Raw genomic sequence first — 19179 nt, forward strand, 5'->3', positions numbered from 1 at the left:
CAGCTCAAGTGAAATTCCAGGGAGTGGACCCAGGAAGAGTCTTGGTGGATGGGGTATTGCCATAGACATATTTTACACAAGTGTTTTAGAAATGTTATCTTGAAATGCAAACCATTTGAATCCCAAGGTGGTTGGATTTAAAATTACGAGGGTTGTATTTTGCACAGCGATTTCATGTTAAAAATACATTCAAATTAACTGTATCTTAACATTTGGAATTGCGGCACAAAATACTCCCTCATCATTTTATAATGACATCTCGTTAGATGAGTACAACCACCTTGGGATTTTAATTAAAACATAATTCTTATTTTTTATTTTTACAAGTCTAGGGCAAAACCGCATGACTCTTCCTGAGTCCACTTCCTGGAATTTCCTAACATGGTCTCTATACAATATACAAGATAGAATCTATAATGCTGTCAAACAAAAGGCAAAAGAGCTTGCGAAACGTGTTTAGTCCCTTGTTTGAGCCGGATCTGGGTTGAACATGATTTGTGGAACTCCCTCTGGTGTTGTGGTCGTGGACTTCACTGACCTTTGGGAAGTATTTCAACATGTACATGGATATTTTAGTGGTGTAGTGTATCTTGTAGACCAGCCCCATTGCTGTACTCTGTCGTCTACTCTAAGCATCCTGGTTTGATCTGATGTGTGGGTTGGAGTTTAATAACTTATTATACCAGACCTCTGTTGGCCAGTAATAGCAACCCCTCCTCTATCACCACTCTAATATGACAAACCATTTTATGGATGATGGTAGATTATATGCACACAGTTGTTGGTCTCCTATAGCCTATGTTGTAGTTTCATCATACTTTTAATTTATTTTAATTGCAGGCCTGAACTAATCCATTGTGCCTTGGGATATTCTGCTGATTTGGTCAGGCAGCAGACTAATTGTTCAATCACAAAGTAGTACAAAATAAAAGTTGTTCGTAGTTATATTATATATTGGATAAATCAACTGTCCACAAACTAGAAATGGTAACAACCGATGAGGTATGCAAAAAACTGAGCGCCCTCCAACCTAATAAGGCCACTGGCCATGACAACATCCCCTCCAAATTCCTCAGAGACTTAGGGCCGCCATCACCCCAGTCATCACAATAAACCTCTCAGGGACACGTCCCTAAGGACTTCAAAATTGCGAGAGTGACCCCACTGCACAAAAAGGGCAGCAAATTACACCCAGGCAACTACCGCCCTGTTTCTATTCTTACCTCCATCTCGAAAGTCATGGAGAAAATAGTTTACGAACAGGTCGAAAAGTACCTGGCGGAAAAAAATCTAATCTACAAATTCCAATCTGGCTTATCGGTGAGCTGGATGCAATCCTACCTGGAGGGGAGAGAACAGATGGTGGAGGTAAACGGTACTATATCACCCCCCCTCACAGTGAGCTGTGGTGTTCCACAAGGAAGCATACTAGGACCGCTACTGTTCCTAATTTATGCAAATGGCATGTCGTCAGCTTGTGACTGCAACTTGTTCTTGTTCGCGGACGACTCAGCCCTGCTGGTCTCTGACAAGAATAAGTTACAAGTTGAAAAAACCCTCAGCTCTGAACTCGGCAGAATCTGCACCTGGCTCGCAATCTCAGCAAGACCGACGGCTTCTCAGTTACAGTGGGTGACAATATTGTCACAAGGAAAGATGAAATGGCATACCTAGGTTCCATCCTAGAGGCAAATCTTTCCTGTGACAAAATGGCATCCAAGGTAATAAAAAAAGTCAACCAACGAACTAGATTCTTGTACCGGATCTCCTCTCTGGTAAACAAGAATACCCTGAAGACTCTGGCAGGAGCACTCATTCAAGGGTACTACGACTATGCTTGCACCTCATGGTACCAAAGCACATCACAAAACAAACTGGTCAGACTACTACTTGACCTTACTCCTAGAACCCACCTCACCCCTGCCCACTTTGACTACCTAGGATGGCTTAGAGTAGACGACAGAGTACAGCAACTTGCAATGGGCCTGGTCTACAAGATACACTATACGACTAAGGTACCCATGTACATGTCAAAATACTTCCCAAAGGTCAGTGAATACCACAACCACAACACCAGAGGAAGCTCAACAAATCATGTTAAACCCAGATTCGGCTCAAACAAGGGACTAAACACGTTTCACAATTATGCCACATCAATGTGGAACGCCCTACCCAAAGCTGTAAAGGAATGTGAATCCCTACCCACATTCAAAACCGCTCTTAAAGAGCACCTACGGGAGGCTGCAATTCGAAACTGGCCACCGTAAATGTCCAAACCCCCCCACCCCCTCCTAATAGACAGTCTCCTCCCCACCGCGTATATATTCTCTCCCCACCCCACCTTATGTATATTTCTCTCCCACCCACCCACCCCCTCCTAATGTACAGTCTCCTCCCCACCGTATGTATATATTCTCTCCCCACCGTATGTATATTTCTCTCCCACCCACCCACCCCCTCCTGATGTACAGTCCCCTCCCCATCATATATACTCTGTCAGGATCTATGGGTAACAGTACTGTATATTTGAATATCGTATATGTCACAAATGTAACAGTACTAAATACCTGTATGTCATGTATGTCCCTATGCCATAAATGTCATGTATGTTGTGTATGTCATAAATGTCACTATGAATTGAAAATGGGGGACCCTGATGTAAACAAGACAAACGTCTTTCTCTGGTCTGTCTGCATCCCCTTAACAATTGTGTATATTGAGCCGTACTGTATTGTACCCATTCTGCAATCTGATCAATAAAGTTTTCATTCATTCATTCATTTCATGAACTCTGGACTGACACAACACAGGTTACAACACATCAGCCAATCGATGAGAGCCGCATTCCTTGGTGACGCACGCAGGCGCAGTGCAAACGCTGAGTACTGTGTTAGCTAGCTTGTTACTAGAAGTGAAGATGGATTCTCAAATACTGGTAATTTGTTGCCAAGATATGTATTATTATATTGTACTTGTGATTTATCGATTACATGTCTTTTCTTTTATACACGAAACGGAAAACATGATTGTTAGAACTGCGCAAAAGAAAGAATTTTGCGAGCGAGCTAACTCGAGCTAACGGTAGGTTAGCTAGGTTACGTGTTTGTGGATGATGTGGAGGCTACCTGTAGGCTTTGAGTCCTTTGTTTAGACTTAGTGTAAATTAACCATATTGTTGGCTTGATGATAACTTATGTTAGTAACCACCTTTGAACTTATGTTAGTAACCACCTTTGAATTATATAACAAGGGTCAACACACGTTAACACGTTAACAACACCGCTTCACAACACAAAACGTCTTAACGTTATCAAGTTTACGTTAGGTAAATACGCGCTGCTTATAACTTCACAGCGTGTCAGTACAGCAGGTATGTTTATATTGATCTTATAATGTACATAGGACAATAGGAGGACATATACATAATGTAATATGACATATTCATGTCGATAATTATGCCGAATGCTTTCTTCATGTGTGTTTCCCTAACAGGAACCATCTTTGTACACCGTCAAAGCAGTTCTCATTCTAGATAATGATGGAGACAGGCTTTATGCCAAGGTATGCAGCCTCTGACACAGGAATAACTGACACAGTCTACATTTTAATACACTATTTCCAAATCCTTTATCAGATGGACTTCGTTCTTGGTGACATTCATGTAACAAGTTACAACAACCTCCCACACCATACCAATGTTTCTAACATGCTGCCCCCTCACTTTGTTGATTTACAGTATTATGATGATACATACCCCACAGTGAAGGAACAGAAGGCCTTCGAGAAGAATATATTCAACAAAACACACCGGACAGACAGTGAGCCAGAACATGACTATAACATAATAACTTTTACCCCCTCTCTCAGGATGCCTGTGTCATAGTAGGCCTTTATGTTTGATTCAGTTGCCGTATTTGTGTGTGCTCCTAGGTGAGATAGCTTTACTGGAGGGACTCACAGTCGTCTACAAGAGCAACATAGACCTCTTCTTTTATGTGATTGGAAGTTCACATGAAAATGAGGTAGGTAATTCAGATTTCCTCTCAGTATTAATTCTGTGCAATATTAGTGCACCTCTGTGTCCTATGTTTAAAAAAAATAGGAATCGAGGTCATTTTCAACCTTGATTCCATTTTTCTATCTGGCGTCTGATTGATTGAGACCAAAATGTTGTCAATCGGATCATAAAAGGGCCAGTTATTAACGCAAGGATTAATGCAAATTTAACCAAGCCCAGTAATATTTGTGACGGCTTGCAAATTTCACTAATCTCGCTTGAAGTTGTTGGTAATTTCATTGAAAATCTATACGTTTTAATGGCATTCTCCTATCTCATTTTGTTATATGATCAGTTCAACATACTCTGATACAGTAACATTGTATGAATACTCAGCTCTTGGTATCTGTTTCCCTCATTGATACAAGAGGATTAGAGGAAGTATGTAGATATGTATTGTACTAGCAAAATACTCTGAATACTATAAGTGATTTACAAATGCGAGTACTTCATTTTAAAGTTATAATTTGTTTTTGTAAAACTCCGTAAACTTGATCTGTTTCCTCTCTCTAGCTTATGCTGATGGCTGTTCTGAATTGTCTATTTGATTCGCTCAGCCAAATGCTGAGGTGAGTTTTATGTTTTGGGCAGTATTCACCCCCCCCCCCTCTCCTCCAAATAAATGTATTTTGTCTAAAGCCATGACACATCTTAAGTGTAATAACATTTGCTCTATAGGAAGAACGTTGAGCGGAGAGCTTTGCTCGAGAACATGGAGGGTCTTTTCCTTGCCGTGGATGAAATTGTAGACGGGGGGTAAGTAAGAGTTGAAGTCTCTAAAGCTGTGGAGTGGACACGCTATACTGATTGATTGATTGATTGATTGATTGAAAAGTTTATTAACAGATTGCAGAACGGGTACAGTACAGTACAGCTCAATACATACAATTGTTAAGGGGATGCAGACCAGAGAAAGACTTTCGTCTTGTTTACATCAGGGTCCCCGACTTCTGGAATTATCTTGCTGTCAAAACAGTGCACATACTTTAACAATGAAGTAAGGACTATGGACAACTAAGATGTTCTCATCTGAAAAAACTTAAATTAAGTACTAATTGACCACAAAAAAAGGTACATAATGTATGTTTTGTTATAGCCATAAGTAATATATTTACATGTTGTCTAAGAAGTAATATATTTACGTTTTGTATCGGCAAAAGTCCAAAACAAACACTGTGACCAGGGGTCGAACCAACAAAAGTTGTGGTCACGGGTGAGTTCTCTCACCACTAGAATAAGTAACCCACTCACCTTGATGCAAGCCTAGCAATACTATGATTATGGTTTGTTTTAATGGTTATGGTTAAGATATAAAGTTAGGGTTCAATGATTATGGACAGTTTAAGGTAACAGTGTGGTTAAGGCTAGAGTTAGGGTTTGGGCAAGGCTATCGGAAAAGTATGTCTCGGTAGTCATGAGGTAAAGGCACTTGCCTCCCATGCGAGTGCCCCGGATTCGTTCCACAGCAGGGGAACTCAAACGTTTTCCCGAAAACGTTAAAAGTGAGAATTTTGTTTAATATGTACACATTGTAAATACATCAATATATTACTTGTAGCTATAACATGACGAACAATATGTACCTTTTTCCTGTGGTCGATTAGTACTTCTTTCACTTAATTCACATATTTGAAGCAAGATTGGGCTGGGACAACACAATTAGGTAAACAAGGGTTCTAGCGCTAGGCACTCTTGTTGCAGGCTGCAATCTGCAGCCCAGAAGAATGAACAAATTCATTAATCCTTAAAAAATACAACCATACTCAATGTTAAATTATGTAAGTGACCGTGTAGACTATGAAGTCACCATTACATCCCATAAAATAAGCTGACTGAATAGCTGACAAGTGCATTCGCTTGATGGAACCATGGAGGTATTATGGAAAGCCAAATCGACGGCTGCCTATATATTTGTCCCGATTTAAGTTGTAAAAATGTAACATATTTGAAATAAATCTGAATTGCAATGACTAGATCGGGAGGCAAGTGATTAGAATCCTTAAAGGGGCAGTTCACCCAAAATAATAAAACCATTTTTCCCCCAACCCGCATAGTTTCGGTGTAATTTTCAGAGTTTTGATGTTTCTTTCCCGAAATCATGACACGGTCACTCCAGATAATCCACAGACCTTGTTTCATGTATGAACTATTTTCTACAGAATTGACAACCCCTATAATAATATATTGTGGGTGTACTTCGGTAGAAAATAGTTCTCAATGTAACTGTTCATAACATGGTCTGTGGATTATCTGGAGTAACCATGTCTTGATTTATGGAAAGAGTCATTGCTGTCATGTTTTTCCATTTCACTTTCTTTGTTGCTGTGAGTGCCACAAACCCCTATTCGTGCCGCTAGCTCGGGGTGCTCAAACAAATAACTACTTCTATTAATAAACGGATATAAAGTGTTCCATTGCAAATACATCAATCGTCTAACTCAACAATTGAAAATTACAACTTAAATACATATTCAGTAATAAGCTGCATACTGTTTTCTGGAGCAAACGCTTGTATCTTGCATTTTCTTTCAGTTTGTCTATGTGTCCATTGGTTTTTGTGTGATGACCACTTGAGAGAAGTTTGGGCATCGGTGCAGGACTAATTTGTACTGCCGTGGCTTGATGAATGTTGCACTTGTACTCTCTTTTTTTTGTTTATACTTTATTGTGTCAATGAAGTCACTCTACATTTAGGTGTAGTATATGTACACGCATATGCATAGATACATACACACATATTATCCATACATACATGTATGCAATTTGCATACATACACACATACATACGTACAGTTTTTTGCATTTTTCTTTTACCCATCACCCATACCATACCAAAACAAAAACATAAGTGCATACATAAACAAAAGAGTGAGTACCAGTATAGATGTTACTGATCCTGGACTAGTATACCTATCTATCCATCCATAGTATACATCCAATATCCATACCTACCCGTCCCCACATACATATCAAATAAAAAATGTATAGATGAATAAATACTTGCACTTGTACTTAGTTTCCTGACTAACATTGAGAAACTGTATATAAAAACCCTACACAGCGTCACTGCTGGTCTCTCTTGGCTCATAAAACCAATGGACACAGAGAAACGAAACAAACTCAGAAATGTAAGATATACCTCCTCTAGCTAATGAGAGTTCCCTCTTCCATAAAATGGTACTCAACCCGTTTGTATTTTATTATGTATTTTAAGTTTAAATTTCGCTATATTTCCGCACTTCTCTCCTTCCCTCATATCTGATTCAGTGCCTGTCCGACTGTGTGCAAGGGGAGGGGCCATCACAGGCTGGTCCGAGAGAGATTGAGAGCGGAGCAATTAGGGGCTGCAAATAAATTCGCTGCGTGCAGCTCTGCAATGAAATAAGATTTGACTCATTTTAAATGGTAAAAAAGAAAAAAAATCAATATGTAGCGGTTAATGTTGATTTAGTAATAAATCAAAGTATGGGAAACACTGGAGTGATGGCAGATATCTCTACAGCTGATATCTCTACACCAGATATCTCTACAACAGATATCTCTACAGCAGATATCTCTACAGCAGATTTCTCTACACCAGATATCTCTACACCAGATATCTCTACAGCAAATATATCTACAGCAGATATCCCTACAGCACATATCTCCACAAAATAAACATCTACAGCAGACATCTCTACACCAGATACAGTATCTCTACAGCAGATATCTCTTTGATTGATTGATTGAAAACTTGATTAACAGATTGCAGAATGGGTACAATACAGTATGGCTCAACACAATTGTTAAGGGGATGCAGTCCAGAGAAAGACTTTCGTCTTGTTTACATCAGGGTCCCCCATTTTCAATTCATCATAGAATATATCTACAATCTACATATTCTATGTTTTTATCACCCAACTTTCAACAGTGACTGCCCCAAACTATACGTATATTGTCCCCAGCTTAAAATACTGCTTATCACCATAGCCCTAAACAAGATTTTATGTAAGATGTTAAACCATTTGCCAAAAGATGTGTGTCACTTCTCAGTTCATTAATTCCTGTCTCTTTACCGCGTCCCACAGGGTGATCTTAGAGAGTGACCCACAGCAAGTTGTTCACCGCGTGGCTCTAAGAGTAAGTCTTTCTTCTCTAGTCTTCCCCTCCTTACCTCTCCTCTCCAGTCCTCTCTTCTCTTCTCCTCTCCTTTTCTCCTCTTCTCCTATCCTCTCCACTCTCCTCTTCACTTCTCTCTTCTACTCTCCACTCCTCTCTTCTCCTCTCTTCTTTTTTCCCCACAATGTTTTTATTAAGAAAATGTCAACTCAACACAACAAACATTTCACAAGACAAACATCCAAAACATCTTGATTACCACAGTTCATTCACACAAATAAAAAATTTTCCACTCCACAATTCAACAAACAATTCACAGTACATACATCCAAAACAACACAAAATACAATGCAAACAACACTCTAGCCTCTCCCGTCTTATCACAGGGCAAACCTCTATCCTCCATCCAAAACTTCAAAAAATCTTTACCTACAGTACTAAAAATTACTCTGAACTGCACAATCCACACCCCCAGCTAGTCATTCACTTGGTCATCAGTTAGATCTAGGTCCTTAACCCTTTCTCCGCCGATGACGTGTTTACACGTCTTTCCTCGCCATGCGTAATCTGCCAATGACGGGTTACGGCGTCTTTGAGATCAATATTTCATATTTTCGTCATGGTATTCACATTTCACCCACGGAGTCTTTGCTGGTGTTGTAGGACTCCGCTCAACTTGACACTAAGGATGAGACTTGGCGCTGCTGTGATGGCTGCCTTTCTGATCGCTCCGACGAGACTGTGCTCTATTTTGTTAATTTTTATAGTATTAGGAGTTTTATTTGCACCAACTGTTGGTGCATTATATGTGTATGACCGTCAGTCAATCATTGACATTGGATTACGGGAAACTTACCAACTGGATTACTCGCTGGATCAACTTTCCGAACCACATCAATGGCCGGAAGAAATCCTCCGGAGACTAGGACCGGATCCTTTGTTCCTAGACCCCAGGAAAAGACGTCGAGGAAAAAGGTCTGGGATCCGAAACAGGCTGAGATCCAGACGACACCGTACACCACTTCCCAGTATATTGCTAGCCAATGTACAATCAATAGACAATAAACTGGATGACATCCGAGCAAGGATTCAATATCAAAGAGACGTTAGGGACTGCAATGTCCTTTGCTTCACCGAAACTTGGCTAACACCGGAGGTTCCAGATCACGCGATTCAACCAACGGATCATTTCTTTATCCATAGGAAGGATCGGACACAATCAGAGTCCGGTAAACAACGTGGTGGAGGTATTGCCTTCATGTTTAACAAAAATTGGAGTGATCCAACGAATGTGAAGGAATTATCCAACTACTGCTCCCCAGAACTGGAATATATAACCATCAAGTGTCGTCCTTTCTTCCTCCCGAGGGAGTTAACGGCGATCGTCCTGGTCGGAGTGTATATTCCACCGCAAGCCAACAACAACGCCGCGCTCTCCAGACTCCACGACGAGGTAAATAATATACAAGCGACGAACGTTAACGCCGCCATTTTAGTACTGGGAGATTTCAATAGCGCCAATCTGAGAAAGGTATTGCCTGATTTCTACCAGCATGTGACTTGCAACACCAGAGGCGGTAACATCCTAGATCACTGTTACACGCAATTTAAAGGTGGCTACAAGGCTCATTCTGATAGTGGCTTTGGCAAGTCAGATCACGCATCCATTTTCCTTACACCAAAGTACAGACAAAGAATTAAAAGTACTCCCGTAGTCTCGCGAGAGGTGCAGAAATGGGATGTGACGTCAGAGGACACGATCCGGTCAGTGTTCCACAACACAGACTGGATTGTATTCCGCGACACAGATAACATTAATGCCTACACGGAGACAGTGCTGGACTATGTCTGTACTAGGGTGAAAGAAACAATCCCCACTACCAAAATGAAAGTTTACCCAAATCAAAAACCCTGGGTAGACAAATCCGTCCGTGAAGCTCTGAGAGAGCGCACCAAAGCATACAATGACGGCCTAGTGGCAGGCAACATGAATGACCACAAGGTGGCGCAACACAACGTAAGGAGGACAGTGTCAGAGGCCAAACGGCGCTACAGGGATAAAATTGAACTCCAGTTTGAACAAGCTGACTCTAGAGCTATGTGGCAGGGGCTCAAAACGATGACAGACTACAAAGGCGCCTCCCTCAAACTGAACAATGACATCTCCTTAGCAAACGACCTCAATACCTTCTATGCGAGGTTTGATGCTGGTAATAACAACACCAGCTCACAAGCCTCGGCAATGGGGGGGGGGGGGTCGGCTGCTGATGGAGGCGCAGTGTTCAGGGTAACAGAGCATGAGGTGAGGCGGACCTTTAAAAAAGTGAATATCAGGAAGGCAGCAGGTCCGGACGGCATCCCCGGCCGCGTCCTAAAAGTCTGTGCCGACCAACTGGCCCCAGTATTCACTGACATATTTAACCTGTCCTTAGAACAGGCTGTCATCCCCACCTGCCTGAAGAAGTCCACTATTATCCCTGTACCCAAAAAATCCAAGCCTGCTTGCCTCAACGACTACCGCCCTGTAGCTCTCACCTCCATAGCCATGAAGTGCTTTGAGAAGCTAGTAAAGGGCTACATCTGCTCCTCCCTCCCCATCAACATGGACCCCCTGCAATTTGCATACCGCCCCAACAGGTCCACGGAGGACGCCATATCCCATGTGCTGCACACAGCAGCATCACACCTGGACAAGAGGCAGGGGAACTATGTGAGAATGCTATTCATCGACTACAGCTCGGCATTCAATACCATAGTCCCCTCCATACTCATAGCCAAGCTCAGGGACCTGGGCTTGGGCTATGACCTCTGCCAGTGGGTCTTGGACTTCCTGACTGGCAGACCCCAGGTGGTGAGAGCAGGCAACTGCACCTCCTCATCCATCACCCTCAACATAGGGGCCCCCCAGGGCTGTGTTCTGAGTCCCCTCCTCTACTCCCTGTACACACACGACTGTGTGGCTCAGCGGAGTAGCAATACAATCGTCAAATTTGCTGACGACACAGTGGTGGTGGGCCTGATCTCTGCCAACGACGAGAGGGCCTACCTGGAAGAGGTCAAGGTCCTGGCGGGATGGTGCCAGGAAAACAGCCTCTCCCTGAACGTCAGCAAAACAAAAGAGATGATTGTGGACTTCAGGAGGTCGGGGGTCAAGGACTACAGCCCCCTCAGCATCGACGGGGCACCGGTTGAGAGAGTCAACAGCTTCAAGTACCTCGGAGCCCACATATCCGAGGACTTGAAATGGACCATACACATTAACAGTGTGGTGAAGAAGGCACGACAACGCCTCTACTTCCTCAGGCGCCTAAGGAAGTTCCAAGTCAGCCAGAAGATCCTTAAGAACTTCTACTCATGTACAATAGAGAGCATCTTGACCGGCAACATCACCTCCTGGTTTGGGAATAGCACTGCAAAAGACCAAAGCAGACTACAAAGAGTGACACGTTCAGCCGAACGCACAATTGGAGGGGGGCTCCCCACTCTCCAGAACATTTACAACAAGCGTTGCAAGGGGAAGGCTAAGAGAATTATTAAGGACTCGAGCCACCCGAACAACTGCCTCTTTGAACTGCTGCCGTCAGGCAAGCGACACAGGAGTCTCAAGGCGAGCACAGAAAGACTCAGAAGTAGCTTCTATCCCCAGGCCATCAGGCTGCTAAACGAACAATGAATGAACACTACACAACAACAACCACCAAACACACATAGCACACACATCCACACGCACACACTCACTTTAAACAAACACACTGTAGCACCCACTACACACACTTTATAGCACACACCCACTTTAAACAAACACACTGTAGCACCCACTCCCCACACTTTATATTTATGGATGAAGGATTGCACTACAACTCGTACACCTTACTGTAAATTGTACCTAAAATTGTACCTCATCCCACTTCTGCTTTGCACTAGATAGTACTGTACATTAGTACACTGCATAGTATTGTGTATTGTATATTATATGGTAACTCAGAACATTGTACATATGTCTATACCGAACAACTGTGACCTCATTCTTCTTCTAAATTCATGCTATATTATGTTATTATGTTATTTGATACTATCTTGTCTAGCACAGTCTCTGGAGCGTAACAGTAAGAAGCATTTTGTATGAAAGTATTCTGTACTTCTGTATGACAACTATTAAAGAACTTGAACTTGAACTCTGTAACGCTTCAATACCGCCACCTGGTGGCCGATCGGCGAGTTGCCAAAACCGGAAGTGCTTAGTCAGTCCCCTATTCTGTCCGGCCACTCGCTATCGCTCGCGGGACTCTATCCAGACACCGTGCATATCGATCCGTTGCCATAACTCAATAAACAACATGATTGGACGTGTATTAGTATTATACAAACCGGAACTGGATCACCTAGATCAACATCCCATAATAGCGATCTTTTTGCTCCACGCTCATCACCCAACGGTAAGAGGAGACTGGGGTGAGTTTCAGCGTTTTTCTTTACCATTTGCTCTGATCTATATATCACCCATACTACATAAATCATTTAACGTCGGCCATTGAATTATAAACGACCCCCCCCCCCTCCGGTCAACCGCAGATGATCAGTCAACACGTCTAGGACCGTGTACAGTTGAAATTTTTAATCTGGCGTCGATCGGTATCAAACTGCATTTGATGATCTAATATATGCATTTATGGCTATATCTCACGTTCTATGAAATACTGCAGAAAACGATAAAAACATTTATACTCTAGACCGTATTATTTAATGTTTGAATGAAAAAGTTAAATGTTCCTACATCCTGAACGATAGATAATTGATGTTGAATGGGCCATAGTAATGTCAATTTAGCAATACAATTTAAAAAGTTATAGCCCTGCAAAGAAGGTGAACATCTCCATAGACAAATAGAGCTGGCAGAGAGGCTACAAGGATGGATATAAGCTCCGGCAATGAATGGGTTAACATACTCCATGAAGGGTCTCCATATATTCTCAAATTGTTGTTGTTTTAGCATTTTTATTTTATTTTTTATCTTTTCCCCCCTCCTTTTTCCTCCAGTTTTTCTCCCATCCCAGTGTTAGTCGTTATGCCAATTCCCAATCCCCTTCCTAGTCGCTGCGCACCTACCCCCCACAGTCGGTCTGGGAGAGTGGAGGCTATCACGTGCTTCCTCCGACACACGTGTAGCCAATCAACCGCTTCTTTTCACCTGGCAGCGCGGACTCTCACTGAGAGGGTGTAACGTGTGGAAGGATCACACTACCCCCCTTAGATCCTTTCCTCGCTGAGCAGGCGCCCCGACCGAACTGTAGGAGTCGCTGTTTACAACGACCAGGACCCACCCACCAGCTTTCCCACCCCTAACACTGCCAATTGTGTTAGTATGAACGACCAGCCAAGCTGGTAGCAATGCCGAGAGCTGGGCTCGAACCCAGCGTCTCCTGCATTGGTGGCGAGCGCCTTGCCCACTACACCACCTAGCCGCCTGTTGTTTAGCTTTTAATCCACTCCTCTCTTCTACTCTCCTCTCCACTCTTCTCCTGTCCACTCTTCTCCTCCCCTCTCCATTCTTCTCCTCTCCACTCTTCTCTCCACCCTTCTTCTCTCCACTCTCCTCCTCTTTTCCTCCCCTCTCCAATCCATTCTTCTCTTCTCATCTCCACTCTCCTCTTCTCCTGTACACTCTTCTCCTTTCCACCCTTCTCAACTCCTCTCTTCTCCTCCCCTCTCCAATCCATTCTTCTCTTATCTCCACCCTTCTCCACTCCTCTCCACTCTCCTCTTCTCCTGTCCACTCTTCTCCTCCCCTCTCCACTCCATTCTTATCATCTTCTCTTCTCCACTCCTCTCCATTCTTCTCCTCTCCTCTCCACTCTTCTCCTCTCCATTCTTCCCCTCCCCACTCTCCTCTCCACTCTTCTCCTCCCCTCTCCACTCCATTCTTCTCCACTCTTCTCCTGTCCACTCTTCTCCTCCCCTCCACTCCATTCTTCTCCTCTCCACTCTTCTCCTGTTCACTCTTCTCCTCCACTCTCCACTCCATTCTTCTCCTCTCCACTGTTCTACTCTCTCCTCTCCTCCTTGTCCCTCACCCTTCTCATGGCTGCAGAAACAATCTCATGTTCCTGCACCTAAACAGCCTGTGTTTCTCTCCTACAGGGAGACGATGTGCCTTTGACAGAGCAGACAGTCACCCAGGTAAGAAAAGCTCTGCTGCTTGCTGGGCTCATTAAAGGACCACACCAATAACATTTCTACTTTCTAGCAGAGACTGCCCCTATCTTCAACAAATGCTGTGTGCATGAGTGTATCCAGTGTATAATAGTAGATCTCAGTCTACATTTTTAAACGTCATTCACTGCCATTCATATTTAAACTGTGGAAAAACACTATAGAAGACTTGAAAGTTGCCAGGTAGGTAATGCACCCTTTTGAAAACGATGAATTTATTTAATCTACAATTACTGTAATACCATTCAAATCTGTGCATTGATATCAAATCATCTCTACTTACCGAGTCCCATGGTTGGAGTTATGGATGGAGTCGGAGCAACCTGCAAAGCTTGTGAAAATGTGTTTGCTCTCTTTTTTTGTATTTGTGTAAAACTACCACAGCCTTAAACCACACAACGCATGATTCATATTTTTCCTTCATACAGCTTCTTACCAGCTGAGCGCGAGTCCAACTTCGTCTTCCTGTTTACAAATTCACACACGTCTGAGGTGTAACTCTCAGCCAATCGTTGACCTCTATTATACTTTGGTTCTGATCTATAAATCTCAACAGAGCCAAGGGAACCCTTGAGCCAAGTTTTCCGCTTGTAATTTTTTTTGTTTTTGTTTGTAGTTTTATGAAATTTAGACGTCCATCGAAAGTGTTGGGTCTCCTCTTTCTTAGGACTACAACGATTTCATGGTGGCTTCCTGTCCTCGCGTCGAAATCCTCAGATCTCCGATGTAATGCGCAAAGATTTCTATACGCTTATATTTAGCTAATAACACTTAAAATCATTGCTAAACAAACGTAGTGCTGATATATACACGTTGGCGGCTGTTTTGATAGGGTCTTTACTCTACATTTGAAAAAGAAACACAACATCACTTAATATAGACTGTATTGTTCTATTTGTGACGTGAAATAAATCTTGGCCCGGTACCGGTTAATGATTTACTAATGACTCACATTTTCAGTTACATGCTGTGACGTTTATTGGATATGGACAAATACAACGTCTCAAAAATAATAAGCAATTTTGGGGGAAATTGTTGAGGTTTATGTAAACTATGTTGGCCGATGTTGACAATGGACAGTGACATGTAGTAACACTGGTGTGGTCATTTTAAGCCAGAATGGTACTTTGTGTATATAAGGGCATTGGTACTTGTGAATATAAGGGCATTGGTACTTGTGAATATAAGGGCATTGGTACTTGTGAATATAAGGGCATTGGTACTGCCTCAGTCTCCTTCTCATGCTCTCTGTTGTCACTCGCCTCTAGGTCTTCACGCTGACCTTACCTTATCTTCTATGCATGTATTTTACATGATTGGTAAGGTGGTAGCCAGCCAATGGTGGATCCTGTTAGTAGCTAGTGTTAGGTATGTGTGTGTGTGTGTGTGTGCGCGTCTGTGTGTGTGTGCGTCCGTGCCCGTTTGCGCGCACATGCACACGCGTGCACGCTACTTCTGATTAATGTTCTCATTTAAGAGGCCTGTGACAGGCTGCCGCCACCCCTCCTCTGGCCATGATTAATGGTTGTCCCCCTTCCCCATGCTTTATGGTTATGGTTTGCCTTTCGTTGGACGAATTAAGATGATTAATTAATTCTTGCATATTTCCCTTCACTTACATCACTCATTCTCCGCTCTTAGCTCAACTCCCCCCCCTTTATATTCCATATTATATTTATCAGTATTGTTCATTTCAATCTACAATGATGCCGTCAACAGTGGTGCCAGGTAGACTGTATGTGTGTTTTTCCATTGTTAACTCAAACAGCCGTGCAAATGCAGTATGCTTTAGGATAAGGCTGCCTTTTTGACATGTGGGTCTTGATTGGAGTTCATATCAGATTGTTGTTTGTTGCTTTTCTAGTATAGAGACATTTGGAAGCCATTTAGTGCCGATTCATCAATTCCATAGGCTTCCAGTCTGCCTGAAAATGTACTTTAAAACACCTTGTTTAAAAATTCATCCTGTCAAAAACGGCCACCTTATCGTTAAACATCTTCTTGGTGATATTTGTTACGTGTTGGCGTGATCTGCTTGCTCAAAACAGTCTTTCCTCCAACAGGTGCTACAGTCTGCCAAAGAACAGATCAAGTGGTCACTCCTCCGATAGGGCCACCGCCGAGCCCCGGTCCCCGGGAGCCTGTCGCAGAGGCAACGCTCCATACATACTCTCTTCTTCTTCTCATTTCCTCTCCCCCCCTCCATCAAGGCTGTGAAGAGCAACGTGGCCCCTCCAGTCACACTCCATAAAATTCCCCAGCAAGAGGATATCCGTCATCGTTTTAACCCCCTGTCCTCTGCACAGGCGTACATTGTTGAATATTCCTATCAGAGGGGTTACTGCATGATAATATACATTCCATGATGTCTGGCCTTTTTTAATTTTCTTGCCTTCAGCTGCCCCCTTAATGAAACGATACGTCGCTCCAGATTAGCCTCATTTTAGCCTGCGTTAACATTCCATGTTTCGATTTGACCTGGAAAGCTCGTCCCATGTGACTGTAGACCCGTGTTCCTCCTCCCGACTACTGTAGACACTTAGCGTCCGATCACTGATTCTGTCACACCGCTTGGGTTGTTGGAATGTAGTGATTTAAAAACGTGTTCTATAATAAGCAGTGCTGTAAGTTATACCACTGGTTGTAGATTCATGTTTATTGTTTCATCTGAGGATCATCCCTCATTATATGGTTTGAATAAATACATTTCTTGACACTGGTGCTTTCTGTAATCTTACAAAATGGCACAAGCTAAATTAGATCTTCCATCTCTTTTTATTTTTTGTTTTACATTATTATTATTAATATTATAATAAAGGGTTGCATAGGGCAGTCTTCAACTGTCATCCTCTGCTATGCAAGGTTCTCATTCAGACTAAACAGTTTTTGCTCTTATCCTTTTTTAATTTGATAAAATAAAATGTTTTTGCTCTTAATCTGTATTTAGTCAGATTTTAAGAGCATGTATTGTTTCCTCATTCCAGTCCTCCATGCCAGACCATGTGGTCTTTGTTCTTCAAGACGGCAGTGCGCTCGCCAGGCACTCTAGAGCAAGGGCTCCATCTCCTGGTTGATGCAGCAAAGCGCCAGGCTGAGGTACAATCTGATGAGACCTCGTAGTAGGTACTGCAGCTTAAACTGCGGCGTTGTCATTACTTAGGTACGTACAATGAACTGTATATAGGTGACGTGCAGTTGAGTATAAATGGGTCATAATTGATTTAGTTCTTCCTAGAAAGAACCCCCCTCCCACGCGCCCCCCCCGGCCCATATGATGAATTAAGTGTTAATGTCGTAAATTGAATGCTTTCATGCATCTTTCTGACACGCACACATACATACACTCACCACTTAGAGTCATTTTAATGCAAATGAGGGATGCCCTCCAGTGAGGAATGGATGCGAGGACCGACGATACATCATGCAGGTACCTCATGCTTATTACGTGGGGAGAGGTGATCCTTCTGCATTGCTGCACCTATGTACCCCCATATGTTCCCATCCTGACCCCCGAAGAGGCATTTGTTGCGAGCTGTGATTTGCATCGTGTTACATAACAAGACGGGTCCGCCGTGCCTAATGCAAACCACACAGGGGCAGCAGGCCTCGTCTGTCTGTCTGTGACTTCTCTGTAGAACCCTCCCTCCCCAGCCCCGCGTTGTCCTCCCCGACCCGCAGACGGCCCGTCTGTGAACCGCCTCCGCGTGCTGCCAAGAGGCGTCTGTTGGCCAGCATCTGGAGGAGCGATGCGTCCTGTCCGGCTACCAGAGGTCTGCTCGGAGTGATGGCGGCACTTCTCGACTTTGTTCCGTTTCCCCCCTATTTCTCTCCCTTGTTGTGTCTCGTGTCTTAATGATTTGGCTCCGATATCAAAGCCCGAATGCAGAAGGGAACGTGTCCCGGAGCCACCTTGAGTCTGTTCACAGACTTGTTACTATGGACTCAGGAGGTGAGCGAATAACTTCGGTTTAAATACAGTGCTCTTAACTTGCCAGATTATAAACAAAATCCCATACATTTTACCTTTCTTCCTGAGGGTGTTTATGTTTGTGGAAGACTGCTTATCTGAATCATATACAGGCCAGGGCTACTTCCCTGCATTCCTGTTGATTTAATGGGGGAATCCACTTAATTTTAAGTGCCCAAATATGTAACCTCTATGCTATTAGACAATATTTATGAATGCCCCCTTGCGGAGATGTCCCACAGAGATATCTTTCCATAGAGAATGAATTGAAGCAAAAATGGAAGGGGTGGCTTAAGAGACTTGTGGAGATGGGGGGGGGGGGTTTCCTGAGGATTTGGATACATTTTCTGGGTCAGAGCTTCTAACCGCGCCGTTAAGATCAAGCTCAAATAAACTTTTCTACAAGGCCAGAAAGTCGGGCTACTAGGTCATTGTCAATGGTGCAACTCCAAGCTGTATGCATGTCGGTGCCGTCACAGATGAGAGGCTCGCTTTTCAACTTGTCTCACTTTAGCAGAACGTTTTCCAACGTCACACATCTGCCATCTGCGATCTGTCCTAGGCTGTAGGGGGGGGGGGGGAGTTAAATCATGGAGTTGTGTTCCCCTTTCAAATATTGCAGATTTATGAGTCACAGGTCCACAAGTGCAAGTCTGTTAATTAAGTGACAATAACAGTTTACTGTTAGCAGATGCTGTAGTGAATATAGGACAACGGTGTGTGTGTGTGTTGGTGAGCACTGATGTTTTCCTGTGATACAGAGGGAGAGGAAGGAATGCAGTCAATGAAACTGTTATTGGCTCTGACCTATGGACCCATTGTGTTGGCATTGCTCCAGTTTGATTCA

The 19179-nt window shown here is 43.1% G+C and overlaps 1 protein-coding gene across 1 annotated transcript; it reads left to right on the forward strand.

Moving 5' to 3' along the window:
• The first annotated feature begins 2858 nt into the window (after positions 1-2858).
• copz1 (COPI coat complex subunit zeta 1) lies at positions 2859-17200 on the forward strand. Its single transcript, XM_084333271.1, has 9 exons — positions 2859-2935; positions 3493-3561; positions 3737-3818; positions 3931-4022; positions 4571-4626; positions 4736-4813; positions 8125-8176; positions 14294-14332; positions 16429-17200. Exons 1-9 carry the CDS (start codon positions 2918-2920, stop codon positions 16474-16476), a joined length of 534 nt encoding a protein of 177 aa, XP_084189397.1. The 5' UTR covers positions 2859-2917; the 3' UTR covers positions 16477-17200.
• The last annotated feature ends 1979 nt before the right edge of the window (positions 17201-19179 follow it).

The sequence above is a fragment of the Notolepis coatsorum genome, assembly GCF_963971535.1.
Source record: "Notolepis coatsorum genome assembly, chromosome: 17".
Taxonomy (NCBI): domain Eukaryota; kingdom Metazoa; phylum Chordata; class Actinopteri; order Aulopiformes; family Paralepididae; genus Notolepis; species Notolepis coatsorum.

Bases quoted from the DNA above. Each gene is read 5' to 3' on its own strand.
- copz1 (XM_084333271.1), top strand. The intron at 3,819-3,930 runs GTGAGCCAGAAC...GTGTGCTCCTAG, and splicing joins CAAAACACACCGGACAGACA to GTGAGATAGCTTTACTGGAG. The intron at 8,177-14,293 runs GTAAGTCTTTCT...TCTCTCCTACAG, and splicing joins TTCACCGCGTGGCTCTAAGA to GGAGACGATGTGCCTTTGAC.